This window comes from Perca fluviatilis, chromosome 11 (assembly GCF_010015445.1).
Source record: "Perca fluviatilis chromosome 11, GENO_Pfluv_1.0, whole genome shotgun sequence".
Classification (NCBI taxonomy): Eukaryota; Metazoa; Chordata; class Actinopteri; order Perciformes; family Percidae; genus Perca; species Perca fluviatilis.
In genome coordinates, this window is record NC_053122.1 from 37,362,072 (window position 1) to 37,378,090 (window position 16,019).

The 16,019-nt window shown below is 41.0% G+C and overlaps 1 protein-coding gene across 2 annotated transcripts in view; it reads right to left on the reverse strand.

Moving 5' to 3' along the window:
* Nucleotides 1-16,019, reverse strand: part of LOC120568250 (neuropilin-1a-like) — a 103,703-nt gene that overhangs the window by 23,013 nt on the left and 64,671 nt on the right. For both annotated transcript variants that reach the window (XM_039815635.1, XM_039815634.1), the window contains exons 7-12: nucleotides 15,062-15,217; nucleotides 13,276-13,420; nucleotides 10,797-10,972; nucleotides 10,112-10,267; nucleotides 6,186-6,330; nucleotides 1,209-1,391 (exon numbers count right to left, since the gene is read on the reverse strand). In XM_039815635.1, the coding sequence (XP_039671569.1) occupies nucleotides 1,209-1,391; nucleotides 6,186-6,330; nucleotides 10,112-10,267; nucleotides 10,797-10,972; nucleotides 13,276-13,420; nucleotides 15,062-15,217 (961 nt within the window). The remainder of the gene's footprint in view (nucleotides 1-1,208; nucleotides 1,392-6,185; nucleotides 6,331-10,111; nucleotides 10,268-10,796; nucleotides 10,973-13,275; nucleotides 13,421-15,061; nucleotides 15,218-16,019) is intronic.

The window sequence follows — 16,019 nt, forward strand, 5'->3', positions numbered from 1 at the left end:
GGTTAATGTATTATAAAGATGGAGGTATGTCCCTCTTTGGTTAATGTATTATAAAGATGGAGGTATGTCCCTCTTTGGCTAATGTATTTTAAAGATGGAGGTATGTCCCTCTTTGGCTAATGTATTTTAAAGATGGAGGTATGTCCCTCTTTGGCTAATGTATTTTAAAGATGGAGGTATGTCCCTCTTTGGCTAATGTATTATAAAGATGGAGGTATGTCCCTCTTTGGTTAATGTATTATAAAGATGGAGGTATGTCCCTCTTTGGCTAATGTATTATAAAGATGGAGGTATGTCCCTCTTTGGCTAATGTATTTTAAAGATGGAGGTATGTCCCTCTTTGGCTAATGTATTATAAAGATGGAGGTATGTCCCTCTTTGGCTAATGTATTATAAAGATGGAGGTATGTCCCTCTTTGGCTAATGTATTATAAAGATGGAGGTATGTCCCTCTTTGGCTAATGTATTATAAAGATGGAGGTATGTCCCTCTTTGGCTAATGTATTATAAAGATGGAGGTATGTCCCTCTTTGGTTAATGTATTATAAAGATGGAGGTATGTCCCTCTTTGGCTAATGTATTATAAAGATGGAGGTATGTCCCTCTTTGGTTAATGTATTATAAAGATGGAGGTGATTCTGAATGTCAGATTCTACGCTTACGAGAATACTTTGATTACAAAGGGGTCTTTGATGAGAATCAACTCAAACAAGTACACAATGTAGGTTTAAACAGACTGACACAAATTATTCTAATGCAATATGTTCTTTTAAATATGTGTTTTAACTTTTAACATTTTACCTTTTATAATTTTGCCTTCAAGCTAGGGCTGCACGATACGAGGAAAATATGCGATAAGGTTGTTAGATATCGCGATAACGATATTACTTAATGATAAATAAACAGATATTAAAGTGTACTCAGTTCTGCTGCTTTCAGTGTTCTGCTGAAATACAACAAACTGTTTGTTGAATTTAAAACATTAAATAAAAAAAAAGTGTCTATTGCGATATGTCGCAGCCTTTCGTGATGTGTACTGTATATTGCGCCAGTTGATATTGCCATGGCGATAAAACCCCCCCCAAAAAAACCGATATATCGCGCAGCCCTACTTTAAGCACATTGTAGCTTAGTTTTAGGCAGTGCTACATGAATAAAATCCTAAATACAGACACGGAGGAGGGTAGGAGGACAGTAAGGGAGTTTACCCGTCACTGTGTCGTAGTCATCGGGAGCCACGGTCTCGCCGCCACAGTCCTCGTGTCCTTCATTGCAGACTGGGGACAGGGTGGTGCCGGGGACGGTGATGGGCGCCGTGGTGGTCGCGCCAAACGTGGTCACGGGAAGTGTAGAGACGATGGCGGTGGTGGGAGGGGCTGTAGTTGTAAAGTCTGGACAGGGAGATGGAGAAAAGACAGTCAATCTTTTTTGATTTAATTTCATTTTATTTGGCACATGTAAAAAACAACAGTGTTACAAGTCTGAAAACATGAAGTAAAAAAGACATGCAAAGAAAACCCAGAAAACCCTCAAGAGGTGTAGCATGTTGGGTTGCCTAAAATAATTAGATAATTAAGGTAGCATATAGAAAATAAAAAATAAAAAACAGTCTTTCTGAAAAAGGGACAGAACTAAGGAACAATTAAATGAGGGGAGAAAGTAAGGAATGATAAGGAAAAGTAATCATTAAAAAACAAAAATCAAAACAAGAAAAATCTTCAATTCAAAAGTAAGTATAACCATCTCACACATTAATTTGTTATACATAAGATACATACATGTATGTGCAGTGCGTGCATGTTAAAGTGTGGCCAGACATGTTGTAGTGGCTCAGCTTAGAGCAGAGAACTTTACTTCAGTCTGTACCTATACTCAAGTATCTAGGATGTCTATTGCTTAAGTATGTCACAAACACATGTAAATGGACTGGATTTATGTAGCGCTTTTCTAGTCTTTACAACTACTCAAAGCACTTTTACATACTATGGGAACCATTCACACACACACACACACACACACACACACACACACACACACACACACACACACACACACACACACACACACACACACACACACACACACACACACACACACACACACACACACACACACACACACACACACACAGTGGCCGAGGCTGCCGTACAAGTTTACAGAGTTTGTATTGTTAAATGGAACAAACTGATCCAAAAGACAAGAAAAATTAGACTTAACTCTATTTGCCAAATCATAATGTTATGTTGGTTACATAGAAAAATAATAATCTGCTTACAACGCTCCATATTCATAAGTGCTTATCACTATACTTACAGAGCGTTATAACTGTGTATATAATGGCTTATAGAGACAGGCTTCATAGAAAGTGTTAGCGGAAATTTTATATCCTGACTTATTTGATTGGGCTCGATTAAAAAGGTACTGAAAAATGACAAGGAGCTGAGCAGAGCATTGCTACTTTGGAGACCGGTTTTATCACCACAGTGCAACTTAACATGTACTAAAACTAGAATGAAATGTATCCAAATTTAAGAGGCATCTATGCATTGTAATAATATCTGAAGCTTAATGTAATTTATGCAAGAAAACTGTGACTCATGTGGGGAAAGAGATATGAGGTTGATCATCAAGGACACTCCTGCAAAGGATTTTTCTGCAAGATTGAAGAGCCGGCCTGTTTCCCATCAAGAACCAAAGTAATAATGACAGAAAACTCTTGTATCTTGTTAAATTTTACCATACAGTGTGATGTCTGGCGATGTGTTTTTATGGAAATTAAGCAAATTGAAGTTGAATTAGCATATGTAGGCTATGTAAAAAATCCCAGATGGTCTGCATGTAATTAAACTTTGCAAGGAGACGTTTTTTTGCAGCATTTCGAGTGGGACGGAGGTTTGCTCTCACAACAGCCTGGATGTAAGTAGATGAATTAACTCAAAGCTTGACGCTGCATCAGCGGAGAAAAAAAACAAAAGGACGTTGATTAGACAGCTGAAAGTGATCTGCAGGCGTACCGTGAGCTTGTTAATTCTCTCTTGTGAGCGTAAGTTGGCATCTTGATGTTTTTGTAGAAACAGGAAGAGACTTTTTCACGCAACATGGCTCTTTGATGAATCAACAGAAACGCTTTTTGACACGGAGTTGTTCAATAAGTCTCAATGAACTGCCGGTTAAGTGATCTTATGTTTGATCTTATATCAAAAAAGTGCTTAATATTAACGTTAGTACATTTTGATTATTTAATAGCATGGAATCAGCTGGTTTGGCTGATCCGAGCACTTGAGGTCAAAGCTTTATCATTATGTACATTAATGAAGAGATAAAGTGGCTCAGGGAGCATCAAGGTACGAGAAGGCTGTGATTTGGCTAATTGGACATGATTGCTAATGCGTATGTCTGTGCATGTGGTAAGATATGGGAGGGATTGTCTGTATCTTTAAGTGTGTCATGATCCTTGGTTTTGTTTAGTTTCCCGTTTTATTTTCATAGTATATTTTCTCCTGTGTCATGTCTTGTTTGACTTCCTGCCTTGAGCGTTTTAGTGTTTCCCGGGGCGGGGTCAGCCCTATGTTCCCACAGCCCAATGGTCCCACAGCCCTATGTTCCCACAGCCCTATGGTCCCACAGCCCTATGGTCCCACAGCCCTATGTTCCCACCGTTCTATGTTCCCACAGCCCAATGGTCCCACAGCCCTATGTTCCCACAGCCCTATGTTCCCACAGCTCTATGTTCCCACAGCCCAATGGTCCCACAGCCCTATGTTACCACAGCCCAATGGTCTCACAGCCCTATGTTCCCACAGCTCTATGTTCCCACAGCTCTATGTTCCCACAGCTCTATGTTCCCACAGCCCAATGGTCCCACAGCCCTATGTTCCCACAGTTCTATGTTCCCACAGCTCTATGTTCCCACAGCTCTATGTTCCCACAGCCCAATGGTCCCACAGCCCTATGTTCCCACACGCCCCTGTTTCATTCCCACAGCCCTATGTTCCCACAGCCCTATGTTCCCACAGCCCTATGTTCCCACAGCCCTATGTTCCCACAGCCCTATGTTCCCACAGCCCTATGTTCCCACAGCTCTATGTTCCCACAGCCCTATGGTCCCACAGCCCTGTGTGTACGAGCTCTTAGTTCCTGTGACAGTGTGTGTGTGTGTTGTCATTGTTCTCTCCTTCTGAAGTGAAACTTACAATTAAACATCCAATATGACTATTATTGAACGTGAAGTTTAAATCTGTGAGGCTTTTCTGACATTATCTCCAAACGAGTCTTTTTATATGTTCCTTCTTTTTTTTTTCTTCAATTAGTTTAAGAACTGTTTCTCATGTTACATTTTTGCATATGGACTGATTTACTTTTATCAGACTTCTCAGGCTGCCTGGAAACCAGACGAAGCCACAAGCTTGTGTTTCATGTGCGAGTTATTCTGGCGATGCCACTACTGAAGTGTTAAATTTATTTATATATATATATGTTTTTTTTTTTCTTCGTTCATCACATCCATGTGAGCAGCTGTACATAAGCTGCCTGTCTACTGTCACATTATCTGTCCTGCAGCTCACCTTTTAACATTTCAATTTTCAAATAAACTTTACAGTGTAGCTAAATGGAAGAAGAAAACAAAATGGAATTTAAGGTTTTCAGGAGCTGATTAAAGGGTCTATATTACTCCTCTCAACTTTCTAATCTCTTCTGCTCTTATTCCATCCTCCTCTCTACTCTCTACTCTCTACTCTCGCTCTCACACACACACACACACACACACACACACACACACACACACACACACACACACACACACACACACACACACACACACACACACACACACACACACACACACACACACACACACACACACACACTCCCTTCTCTCATACTCTGCAATCTTGCCTGCTGTGGCTGATCCTTATCGTTCTCCCTGCAAGGCAACCAGATACTCAAACTCCCTTCATCTGTTCCTCCCTCACCTACTGTGGGAGGTCGAGCCCTCTCTCTCTCTCTCTCTCTCTCTCTCTCTCTCTCTCTCTGGCCACTGCTGCAGTAGAGATAGTAGCCTGCCATGGCATGCGTCAGCTTTTCATGTCCTCGCTCTCGCTCCCTCTCTTTCATTGCACCAAATCGTGCCGATAAGCAGCCTGAAGTGTGAACAGTTTACTGTTTAATGACTGCCACACACACATTAATGCAAATACATCTGACAATGCTGTTTGCATGTTGAACATTTTGTCTTTTAATGTTTTAGAGTTTTTTTTTCTAAAATTTGGGCAGCTACACTGAAATGTGTAAACCTCTTCTATTGGCTACTTGAGCCTAAAGGGCGATACACCATTTGTCATATGTGTAGCATACAATGTGCAGAACAGACAGACGTAGCAGTTAAGGAAGAGAAGTTGACCATCTACGTTAAGAGTGAAGATTTGGACATTGGTTTGGACGTTTAAATAATGTGGTGTTTAAACCTTCATGCTTAGATTAACTACAATGTCTACTCTTGTGCTATTTTAGCAGAACATATAATTAAACAGGATCAAATTGTTATTCCCTGTTCATGACCAACAGCGAAAAAGATGCAATATAAAGTTAATATCAACTTTGTCCATATTAGAGTGAAGATGCCCGCTGAGTAACCCACTCACAGTAATCAGAGGCCTTTCTGTTTGTCATTTGTTAGGGTTTGTGAAAGCTGAGCTGAGAGAGCAACAGAAACCATCTGCTTTAATATCAACCTCTACGTAATAAGCCCCGGCCTTGGTGATGACAGTTCAGTTTTCCAGAGTCATTTGATCCAGTTTATACTTGCTCTTTTTGTTCTACTCTTTTACTGGTTTTAGACACATAAAATAGGAACTGCTCCTCAGATCTCTGCAGGGTAAATCCAGACAGATATCTGTCCAATGTGAGTTTTCACGACTAAAACTACTTTTGAACGTACACCCGTTCCACCAAAACAAGTTCCTTCCCGAGGCTATTTTGCAGAGGCACCGTGGCTCTGTCCGGTGCTTAGCGCCGCCCAAGACGATCGTGATTGGTTTGAAGAAATGCCACAAAGCCAGAGCACATTTTTCTCCAACCCCGGAATGCTGTGTGGATGCAGACCCTCCTCCACAGAGCTGTGCAGGAAGGTCTGGCAATGCGAGACTAAGTCATTGCAGACACTCTGTTGATAAATTAAAACTCACCGTCCAGTTCGCAGCCCAGCAGCTCCAGGCGGAGGCCCAGGCCCTCGTTGGTGGCTCTCTCCGGGTAGATCCTGACGAAGCGGGTCAGCAGGGGACCCATGGACCTCAGCTCTGGGGTGTCGTGGTTCTGATTCCCGATGAATATCTGAGGCAGAAGACAGAGAGACATGTCAGGGCCTGATTGGACTTTACATAAGTTGACCCAGTGTTTGCCAGATGCCACAATGAGCCAATTACAGTAGTAGTAAGTAAAGATTCTTACAAAGGGTTTGACATTGAAATAACTGCCTGATCCAACTCAGCCCAATATCTAGCTGCAAATAGTCATTTGTGTTGATTTGACGTAGCTCAGAGTAGCAGAAAAACGTGTTCAAAGACCTTTCTAGTGGGAGATAGTTATTCAGTTTTTTATTGGCAACCTGAGGATTTACAAAGCACAATCCAAAATATTTGTTTACATGCCCATTTTTCCACATATAAAGCACCAAAAGCAAAACCTCAGGGGAAGATAATACAGGACAAAGTATTGAACACAGGTTCATATCAATGTCCATTAATAACAGGTACTTACAGTGAAACTACAAAAAATAATTCTTTTATCAGAAGAGAGAGCAGCTCCACAATGTCATTTTAGACTATGTCATTGAACATAAGCAATGCTGAGGCCTTGAAATAGTTTTTCCTTCAACAGGTAAATGATAAATCTGACTGCTCTTTCCTGCTATTGTTGAACCTCAGCAGCACTCATTGCACGGTAGAGCCCATCCACGGGGCCCACAGCAAAACAAACAATACGCTATTCTGTTCTGATGTAAGTCTGCTTCAGATCAAGCATCGGTCAGTTTGATAAAAAAAAGCTGAAACAAAATGAAACAAAGACAAGAGCCAGGAAATCAGAAACAGAGTCTGATCCTTTCATATGTCCGACATGGAAGACGCACAGATGAAAATGGTTTCCGTCACACTGGGAGAGAAGTGGTGGGACACCAAACACCAAAAGCCCTCCAGCCTGTCTGAAGTGCTGAGGTTTCCTCTCGCCTGATTTATCACAGGCTGCAGTGTGGCATTATGGGTGCAAGGTAGGATGCGACGTAAAGGCAGAATTTTAAAGAATACACCAAGATATGTGTCTGCTAACTCTTTAGCATTTACCAGTTGTGTTGTTGTTGCATTATTTACTGGTGTGTGTGTGTACGTGTTCTGTCTTGTGCGTGATGTGTTTTTTTTAATGCTGCTTTGAACATCTTAACTTTATATGTTTATCCATACTTTAAATGAATAAGTAAGAAGTCACATGATCAGTGTAAACAGGTAAAGTCACCCCCACTTTCCAAAAACGTTCGTTTGTGTGTCCCCCCCACACACATTCAAATGTGTTTGATATTTTATTTATATGTCTTGGTAATGTGTATATGTTAAACAATAAAGAAAATAAGACATCTTTTTCTTTTCAATACATAGTTTAGTACTATTCTTTCTGGAGGAATTTATCATTATCATCACCTGAATTAATTCCTGGATTTTGTATCATCATAGTCCCTAAATGTAGAAATGCAGGAAATGGAATTCAAATGGCAGAGGACCCCCAGACCCTCTGTTTTATTATTAAGAAATTAAGAGCGCTACAAGCATGAACATACAAGCCAAATGTATCCAAACAGGTTTTAGGCCCAGGTTCGTATTAGCCATTTTCAAACCGACTTTAAACAACTTAAAACTGTTTTTTTCCACGGCAACCAGCCACGTTACAAGCTATATATTTAGAGTACTGACGTTTATGCACCAATCTGATACCACGTAGTTAAGACCAGAAGAAAATCTATGTTAAAGTAGTTTATTTATGTTCTTTTTCAGTTATGGCTGACATCAAACTGGATAATAAAAGAAAGTTGTGTGGCATTTATTTTGTCTGTAGTTGTTTGACAAAGAGTTTAACCTGAGCCAGGTCAAACAACAAAGATAACAATCATATCACATCCATACAGGGATAGTAGTATACAGCTGTTAAAACATAAAATATATTACACACTAGTATTAGATTGGTACTCGGTATCGGCCGATACGCAGGTTCAGGAATCGGAATCAGTATCGGGAAGGAAAAAATGGTATCGGACCATCTCTAGTATAAACATTTCGAGTAACAGCCAGGGCCTCAATGAGCCTTCCTGCCTCGGCTTTTGAAGAGGTTTTTAGAAAAAGACACAGGAAAGCGAGCAGGGAGGATGAGTGAGCGGCCAGAGGAGCATCTAGATCTCTGTCTGCAGTAAATCAGCAGGATTCTGACAGCCTCGCCCTCCAGCCTGCCATCTGGAACACATAGAGGAGGACAGCGCACCAACGGGGCCAGCCGCGGAGAGGAAGCCGGGGCTCCAAAGAAAGGACAGGAATTTCCTCTCCAGGATCAGAACGAGAGTCACTTCAGTGGCCAAGAAGAGCTTAGAGACTGAGACGGACTGTTGGAGTCTAATCTTTTTTCAAATCAAACAGCAGAAGAGCAGTACTGCATTGTCTCCTTCACATGTTCTGCTGATGTTCCACTACTACTCATTCTAACCACACAAGTCTTCTGTTTATTCTGAACAAACTCAACCGCTGTAAGATGCCTCTTCACTTCTACATACAAAGGTAGTGAACAGGTTTCAGATGAGTTATTAAAGAAAAAACAGAACCAACCTTATTTAAAATCATGTTTAGATACCCAGATAATTGTAATATAATTCATAAAAAAATAAACTACAAAAAACACTGCTTAAAGTGCCTTATTGTACATTTGCCTTTTATTGCTCTTGTATAGTTTCCATTTTTACTTCAACTCTTATTTTAGTTGTATATACCTCTTATTATTATAAATATATATATATTTTTACATCCCTATTTATCTGTACTAATTTCTGTCTTGGGCTTCTGCAACACCTGAATTTCCCCTCTGGGGATCAATAAAAGCTTATCTGATCTTATATTATACCTTTGATTGATGGTCTGATAGATTTTCTTTCCACACACGGAGGAGGTGATTGGACTTTTTCAGTCCTAAGTAGTGCCTCCAGTCTTCCTCTCAGACTACATACAGCCCTAACAACCTCCAACAACATGAGAGGCCAACCTCTAGGAAGCTATTTTACTTTTACTCTGAGTAAAACACAATAGTTGGTTAGCCATATCGGTTACGCTACCACGTTTCTGGGATGCCTTCGGGTGCAGCAAAGCAAAAAAAAAGAAAATGAAAAAGAAAAAGAAGAAAGAAAACGACAAAGAGTTTCTCTCTCCTCTCAGCCCCATCAAACGAGCCTAAAAAAAGAGTCATTAAAATAAAAAGAAATAAGCATAATAATCATGTAGCAGTTAAAAGTAATCTTGTTCATTCACCAAATAACAAAGTATCCCCACGGAGGGGGGCCGAAAAATGCAGCATGCCTCATGTAATCTGTCCATTTAATCCGGCTCTGTCTACACGTAATATGATTTGCTTCTACAACAACTCAATTTCCCCTTGAAAGCTGTCCTTATTGTCGAGGTTTTGTTGAGTGCGTCACACAAAGGCATCCAACAAACAGCAGACAGAGTTCATATGACTAGCAGTCTATAATTTGTGTGCCAAACATTTCGTTCCAGTAGCGGCGTTGCGGCCCGTTGAGCATCTGTCTGATGGCTTCCAGGGAATTACAGATTACGGTAGTTTACTTCATGGTTTACTTCATGTCAACAACATTTTATCTGTCTCCTGTGTAATTTACTCTCTGTTAATCTGTGTATTTCCCCATACTGCCACTGAAGGAGACAGAGAGCATGGATACAGCAGGAGAGCAGGATTAAATGTGGGTCAGATACTACCTAGTAAAAACTAACATCCTTAAAAGTAAGACATCTCTAATGATGGGCATTTAAACACATAATATGTACATGATGCATGCACATGTCAGACCAACCTTGGGCTTGGTGGTGTTGTCCTCCTTAACAATGGTCCATTCGTCTCCGTCCAGGCTGTGTCCCACCCTGAACCTCTTCATGAAGACGTTCCTGTCGCGGTGTTTCCCTCCCTGGATCACCACGCCACTCACCATCTTGTCCTGGCCCAGATCCACCTGCCAGGGAGGACGAGGAAGGGAAACAATGCTTGGTTTGACTAAATGACGAGCAGACATAACTGACTAACAGACAGACAGACAACCTGACTCTCACTTGTAAAGTTCCGAATGAACCTAATATTGACAACGTTTCATTTACGGGACGTCCCTTTCTTTTCGTCCGGATGGCCGTCCCCTTCCTCTGTCTCTGTGTTTTGGCGTTCTAACCTCTGGTGGATTTGTGAGGACTATGGTTAACTGCTCCTCAGATCTCTGCAGAACTCTGTCCAATCTGAGTTTTCTGTTGCACGACTAAAACTACTTTTGAACGTACACGTCTTCCACCAAAACAAGTTCCTTCCCGAGGCTATTTTGTAGAGCCCTGGTCGCTGCGTCTGAAGCTTAGCGCCGCCCAAGACGATTGTGATTGGTTTAAAGAAATGGCAATAAGCCAGAGCACGTTTTTCTCCCATCCCAGAATGCTGTGTGGACTAGCCAGACCTTCCTTCGTAGCCCTGTGGCAATGCAATACTAGTATGAACCCCACCTGTAGCCACTCGTTTCTGAAGGGCTGCTTGGTTTGCTGCCCGGTCCAGCCCGATCTCCCCGTCAACAAGCGGGCGTTTTCAGCCACCCAGCCCCGGTCGGCGTACGACGAAGCGCTGATCTGAGCGTCTGAGATCTGGCCTGACACCATCCCCAGCATCCCTGAACAGGGGTAGTCTGTAGAGAGAGAGAGAGAGAGAGAGAGGGAGGGAGAGAGAGAGGGAGGGCAGTGGTGGGTTAGAAACTTTTAAAAGGCGTACAGTATGATAAGAAAGGCTACTGCCATCCTTATCATGCTTTAGTCAGCAGTTTTAGTCGATGCCCTCTGGCCGCTGCTGCAGTGTTTAAACTCAAGAGTAAAAACACCAGAGACTCATTTATCATATCTGGGAGGATGCTTGAACATGGAATAATGTAGGGTTTTGTGCATATATATATGTATGAGGTAGAGCTGGGCGATATGGAACAAATCAAATATCACGATATTTTTGACCAAATACATCGATGTCGATAATGTAGGGTTGACTATTGGTGCTTTCACAAAATATTTACACAATGAGAGTTTTGATAAATAATCACCAATAACGTGGATACAAACAATAAAACTTTACCCACTTAGTAACAGAAAATATTGGATGGTGAAAGTCTTGTTTCATGGGCACCCTTACACTGACAATTCTGCAAATTACAGAGTGTGGTCTAGATCTACTCTCTATCTGTAAAGTGTCCTGAGATAAACTGTTATGATTTGACACTATAAATAAAATTGAATTGAATTGACGGACCCATGTTGAAGGGGATGCTGCATGTAACCTTAAGGCTATTAGACAATCTGTTGAATAAACCAAGCCATTCTGTTGTTCTGTATTAGGAAATATACTGGGATAGTTACTGAATAATTCAGAGACATTAGCTGTGCTTTTTGTTTTCTCGGAATGAGAAAAGTTAATTAAATTCTTATCATATAAGTATAAGTATGTGGACACAATGGTCTGGTCACTGCGAGCCAAGTTGAATCCATTATCCACAACAAGCTAGATCTAATATCCGGAACCAAACAGTTGTGGTCTCAGTGTGGTATTAGTATTTGACAAATGCTTCCAGACTTCTATCTGGGTCTTAACAACAGCTCCTGAGGATGTTAATTCCTCCACAATGTGAATGTGCAGCTACTCGGTGTTCTTTATGGAAGCCCCCTACAGTACTGTCTGTGTGTGTTCTTGTGTTTCTGTGCTTATGAGTACAAAACATCCCCCCAGGGGTAGAAATTAATGGTTTAAATGAGCAAAAAGGAGCTTGTCTTTCCTGCATTTTATTACTTACTTTTAAATTGCAGGATTTGGATAAGTTTTGTTTAGGATTACATACAGAAATGGGATAAAATGTTGGCAAAAATGAGGAAGTTTAAGGTTACAGGTTTTGGAGTGAATGATAGTTCAGTGCTTGCACACCACACGCACTTTCCCAGTTGTGTCATTATGTCTCCTGAATCACCTGTCTAGCACTCTACACCCTGTTTTCCGATGAGTTAGAGCCGTGATGGAGCGCTCCTATTGAGAGTTGCTTGTAGCACATCAAGGACTGAGGCTCATATAATGTTAGAGGAGGAGTAATGAGGCGGCATGATTTTCCTCTGCGCCTCAGTAATGAATAACGGTGTCCTTCTGCGGGAGTTTGCGCTCGCCATGGAAGCGGTGATTATTTTAAATCAACAGAGAGCAGCAGGAGGTTTTCATTCGCCAGCCAAAAAGATGTTAGTTTGATTCACGATGGGCAAAAGTGAGAAAAGTGTATGCATCCCAGGGTTAGGAGAGTGCACGTAATGTCTGTAAAAGAACATTTGTCTTTGTCAAATTGTATAAAACGTTTAAGAAAGTTGGTATTGCAGTTGTGAAAGTAAAGTCACAGTTTAACATAGTAACTTTGTATTTGCAAAAGTTCACCGATTGTTAAGAAAGTTAAAATTGTGTACTATTGTTTTAATTTGGATGTTACGTTAAATAATATACATTTTTGGATAGAAAATTGTGAGGTAAACCTCACAATTTTTTGTCGTCGTACAGAGGTAAACCTCACAATTTTTTGGTTATTGTTTTCTGTTTACCAAAAACTAAGCCAAAAAGGGAATTTTCCCAATAGTGAGCGTGTGTATCATGTATGTGTTTTGTGTGTAGAAATGATAATCATGACATTACATGCTTAGATATATATTAGAAAGTGAAAGAGTGTGGCTGGGATCACGTGGCCTGGCCACACTGCATACTGTGTGCGTTTGATAGATTACATTTAACTTTAATGATCCATGTGGGGGACAGGGAAAGTTAATTAAGAAAAAAAATGTACAAAATATGTGAATGAATTGTGATTCCAGTGCCAGATTTATTGAAAAACATAAATCAGTGCATCGAGAGTTGAAGCTGGGAGCGTAGTTTGGCGTCGTACAGACTGTGTGAGTGCATGTGCTGGGAGTGTCGGGTTACCTGACGTTCTGCAGCCGTAGATCTCAAAGCGCATGCAGATGCCTTGCTCCCAGGACATGGGGCGCACGCGGATGTAGCGGGCCAGAGTCTGTTTGGGGAAGAAGGAGCGAGCCTCGTCTGTCGGGTTGTGGTTCCCCTGGAAGATCTGAACACAATATTACAGATTAGTGCTTCGGCTGCTGCGCTACTTCTTCTTCTGACTGTTGTTACCACAGATGGTTACGAAATATTACTACTACTTTAACTAACACTGCCACTATGAATATTACTACTAATACTTTTACTATCACTGCCTGCCACCCTTTGAAGATAAGAAAATACTAGCACTATGAATATTATCCCAACTACTACTTTTACTTACACTGTCTGCCAGCCCTGGAAGATCAGAAGATTGGAAAATACTACCACTACAAGTATTACTACTACTACTTTACCAACAGATTCTCACTCCCATCGTGTAAAATACGGGCGCTTGGTCAGGTGCCTTTGGCGTTGTTACTGACGCTAAAAGTCTCCTTTAGGGTCAGATCTACACACGCTTTATCTAAACTGGCTGGGTCGGGTCTATTGGCGTCACTTTTGACATAGGTTAAGGTCATGGCTGGGCTTATAAAAGGTACGTTTCCATGACACGCGGGAAGAACGGGACAGTTGGGTTTAGGAAACATGACATGCAGGACACGATCCCCGGTCTCTGGTCTGTCACTGTCCAGCCGAGTTCGGAGTGAGAACAGGTTGACTTTACCAACATTGCCACTATTATACCGGCCTCTTTTTTTCCTAATGTTAAACTGGTACACTCCCTGGCACATCACATGGGGAAACTCGGGCTTTATTGTCTTGCCCAAGGACACTTCAACATGGGACTGCAGGGCCAAGGATTGAACCACCAATCTTCTGATTAGCAGGCAACCACTCTACCACTGAGCCACAGCCACCCACCACTGAAGTAAATGCTGCTGCTGCTACTGCTTTTGACACTACTACTACTACTTCGATTGGTAGTGAAGACACTGCTGGTACTTGAGATTTGACCACTGCTACTCCAGCTCCTGCTGATGCTGAGTCACATGCTGTGGCTGCTACTGTCTCCACTATCACTACGGCAACAGCAAAAAGCCCACTGCCCTTTATATGCTGCTACTACTGTGATTACTCCTGCTTCCTCCACTATTAGTATCACATGTGCTACTTCTGTTGCTACTGCTAATACTCCTGTGTTGGAAATGCTTTTTGTATTCAGGTTGCCCATGACTACGCTGTGTTGTAGTACTGCAACACAGCTAATCCAGCTGCAGCCTTTTCACTTGTGTATGACAGTAGCCTTTATTCTATTAAACAGTGGTGGATTGTAACTAAGTACAGTACGTTTACTCCAGTACTGTACTTCAGTCCAAATGTTGAGGTACTTGTACTTTACTTGAATCTTTTCTTTTCATGCCACTTTCTACTTCTACTCCGCTACACTTCAGAGAGAAATATTGGACTTTTTTCTACTTTTAACGTTAAACACGTTTATCTGTGTATTAAACCCCCAAAGTCTCCTTCCAGGCAGCGCTGCCCCCCTTCCTGTCTTCAAGCTATCCTATCAATTAAAGGCCATAAAAGCCCCAAATAAATCATCTTTAAGTACAATTTCCTGATGATGCTTTAACTTAAGTAACATTTTCAATGCAGGACTTATACTTATATTATTATAGTATTATAGTATTTTTTATAGTGTGGTATTAGTACTTTGACTTAAGTAAAGGATGTGAATATGTCTCCCACCACTGCTCATCCTCACCTTCTGCTTGGAGCCCTCCTTCATGGTGACCCAGTCCTCTCCGTTGGAGCTCAGGTCCACTTTGTAGGAGCGGACGTAGTAGTGCTTCTTGGTCTCTTTGGAGATCGCTCCCTGCGTCCCGATAGCTGTGACGAATCGCAGAAATCCCAAGTCCACCTGGAAACACAGGAAATACAAGCTCAACGGAAGAATTCAGACAGGATTAAAGGTGAGGTTCAGACCTTCTGGTACTCATTTGACAAAAATGAAACCATGATTTGATTAATGAAATCTATTCACATATTTAGTCAGCTGTAACACCTGAACACAATATGTTACAAATAAGAGAGTGTGAGAAGTAGTTAGCGAGCAAGAAGAGAAGGCTTAACTAAACTTAGCTAAAAGTTATGTAAAAGGTTGAAATATAAAGATAAATAGTCGAAATATAGAGGTTAAAGTTATGTATAAACACTCACAAGTGGTAGCAAACTGTTTGCCTAACTGACTTAAACACTGACATCCACTTTTATATAAGTAATAGTGTTGAATAAAATCAAGTTTGAAATGAATTTGAATGAACTAATTTTTTGGAATGTATGTATAAGAAAGTTGGGAACCACTGGCCTCGAGGTAAAAGAAGTGGATTTGTGATCCAAAAATCCAGTTGGAGACAGCAAATGAGAAACGCTTTCCCCTTCTTAGTACTGTCAAAAAGCTTTTAAGAAAGGACATGAAAGCCTGAATATGCAAAAAAAAGAATTTTTGAAGCCTGATTAAATCCCAGGCTGCATAAGATTGTGATTGTTCGAGGCAGATTTTAAAGTGTCAAAGTGTGTAACTGCATCAAAAGGAAGAAGAAAAAAATCCTCAAGTTTTTTACAAACAAAATATAATATGAAAGTTTAATGAATTGCTTAGTCCCAGCATCTACATAAAGAGCCAAAGCATATTATTTTTTTTACAGTAAAATACAACAATG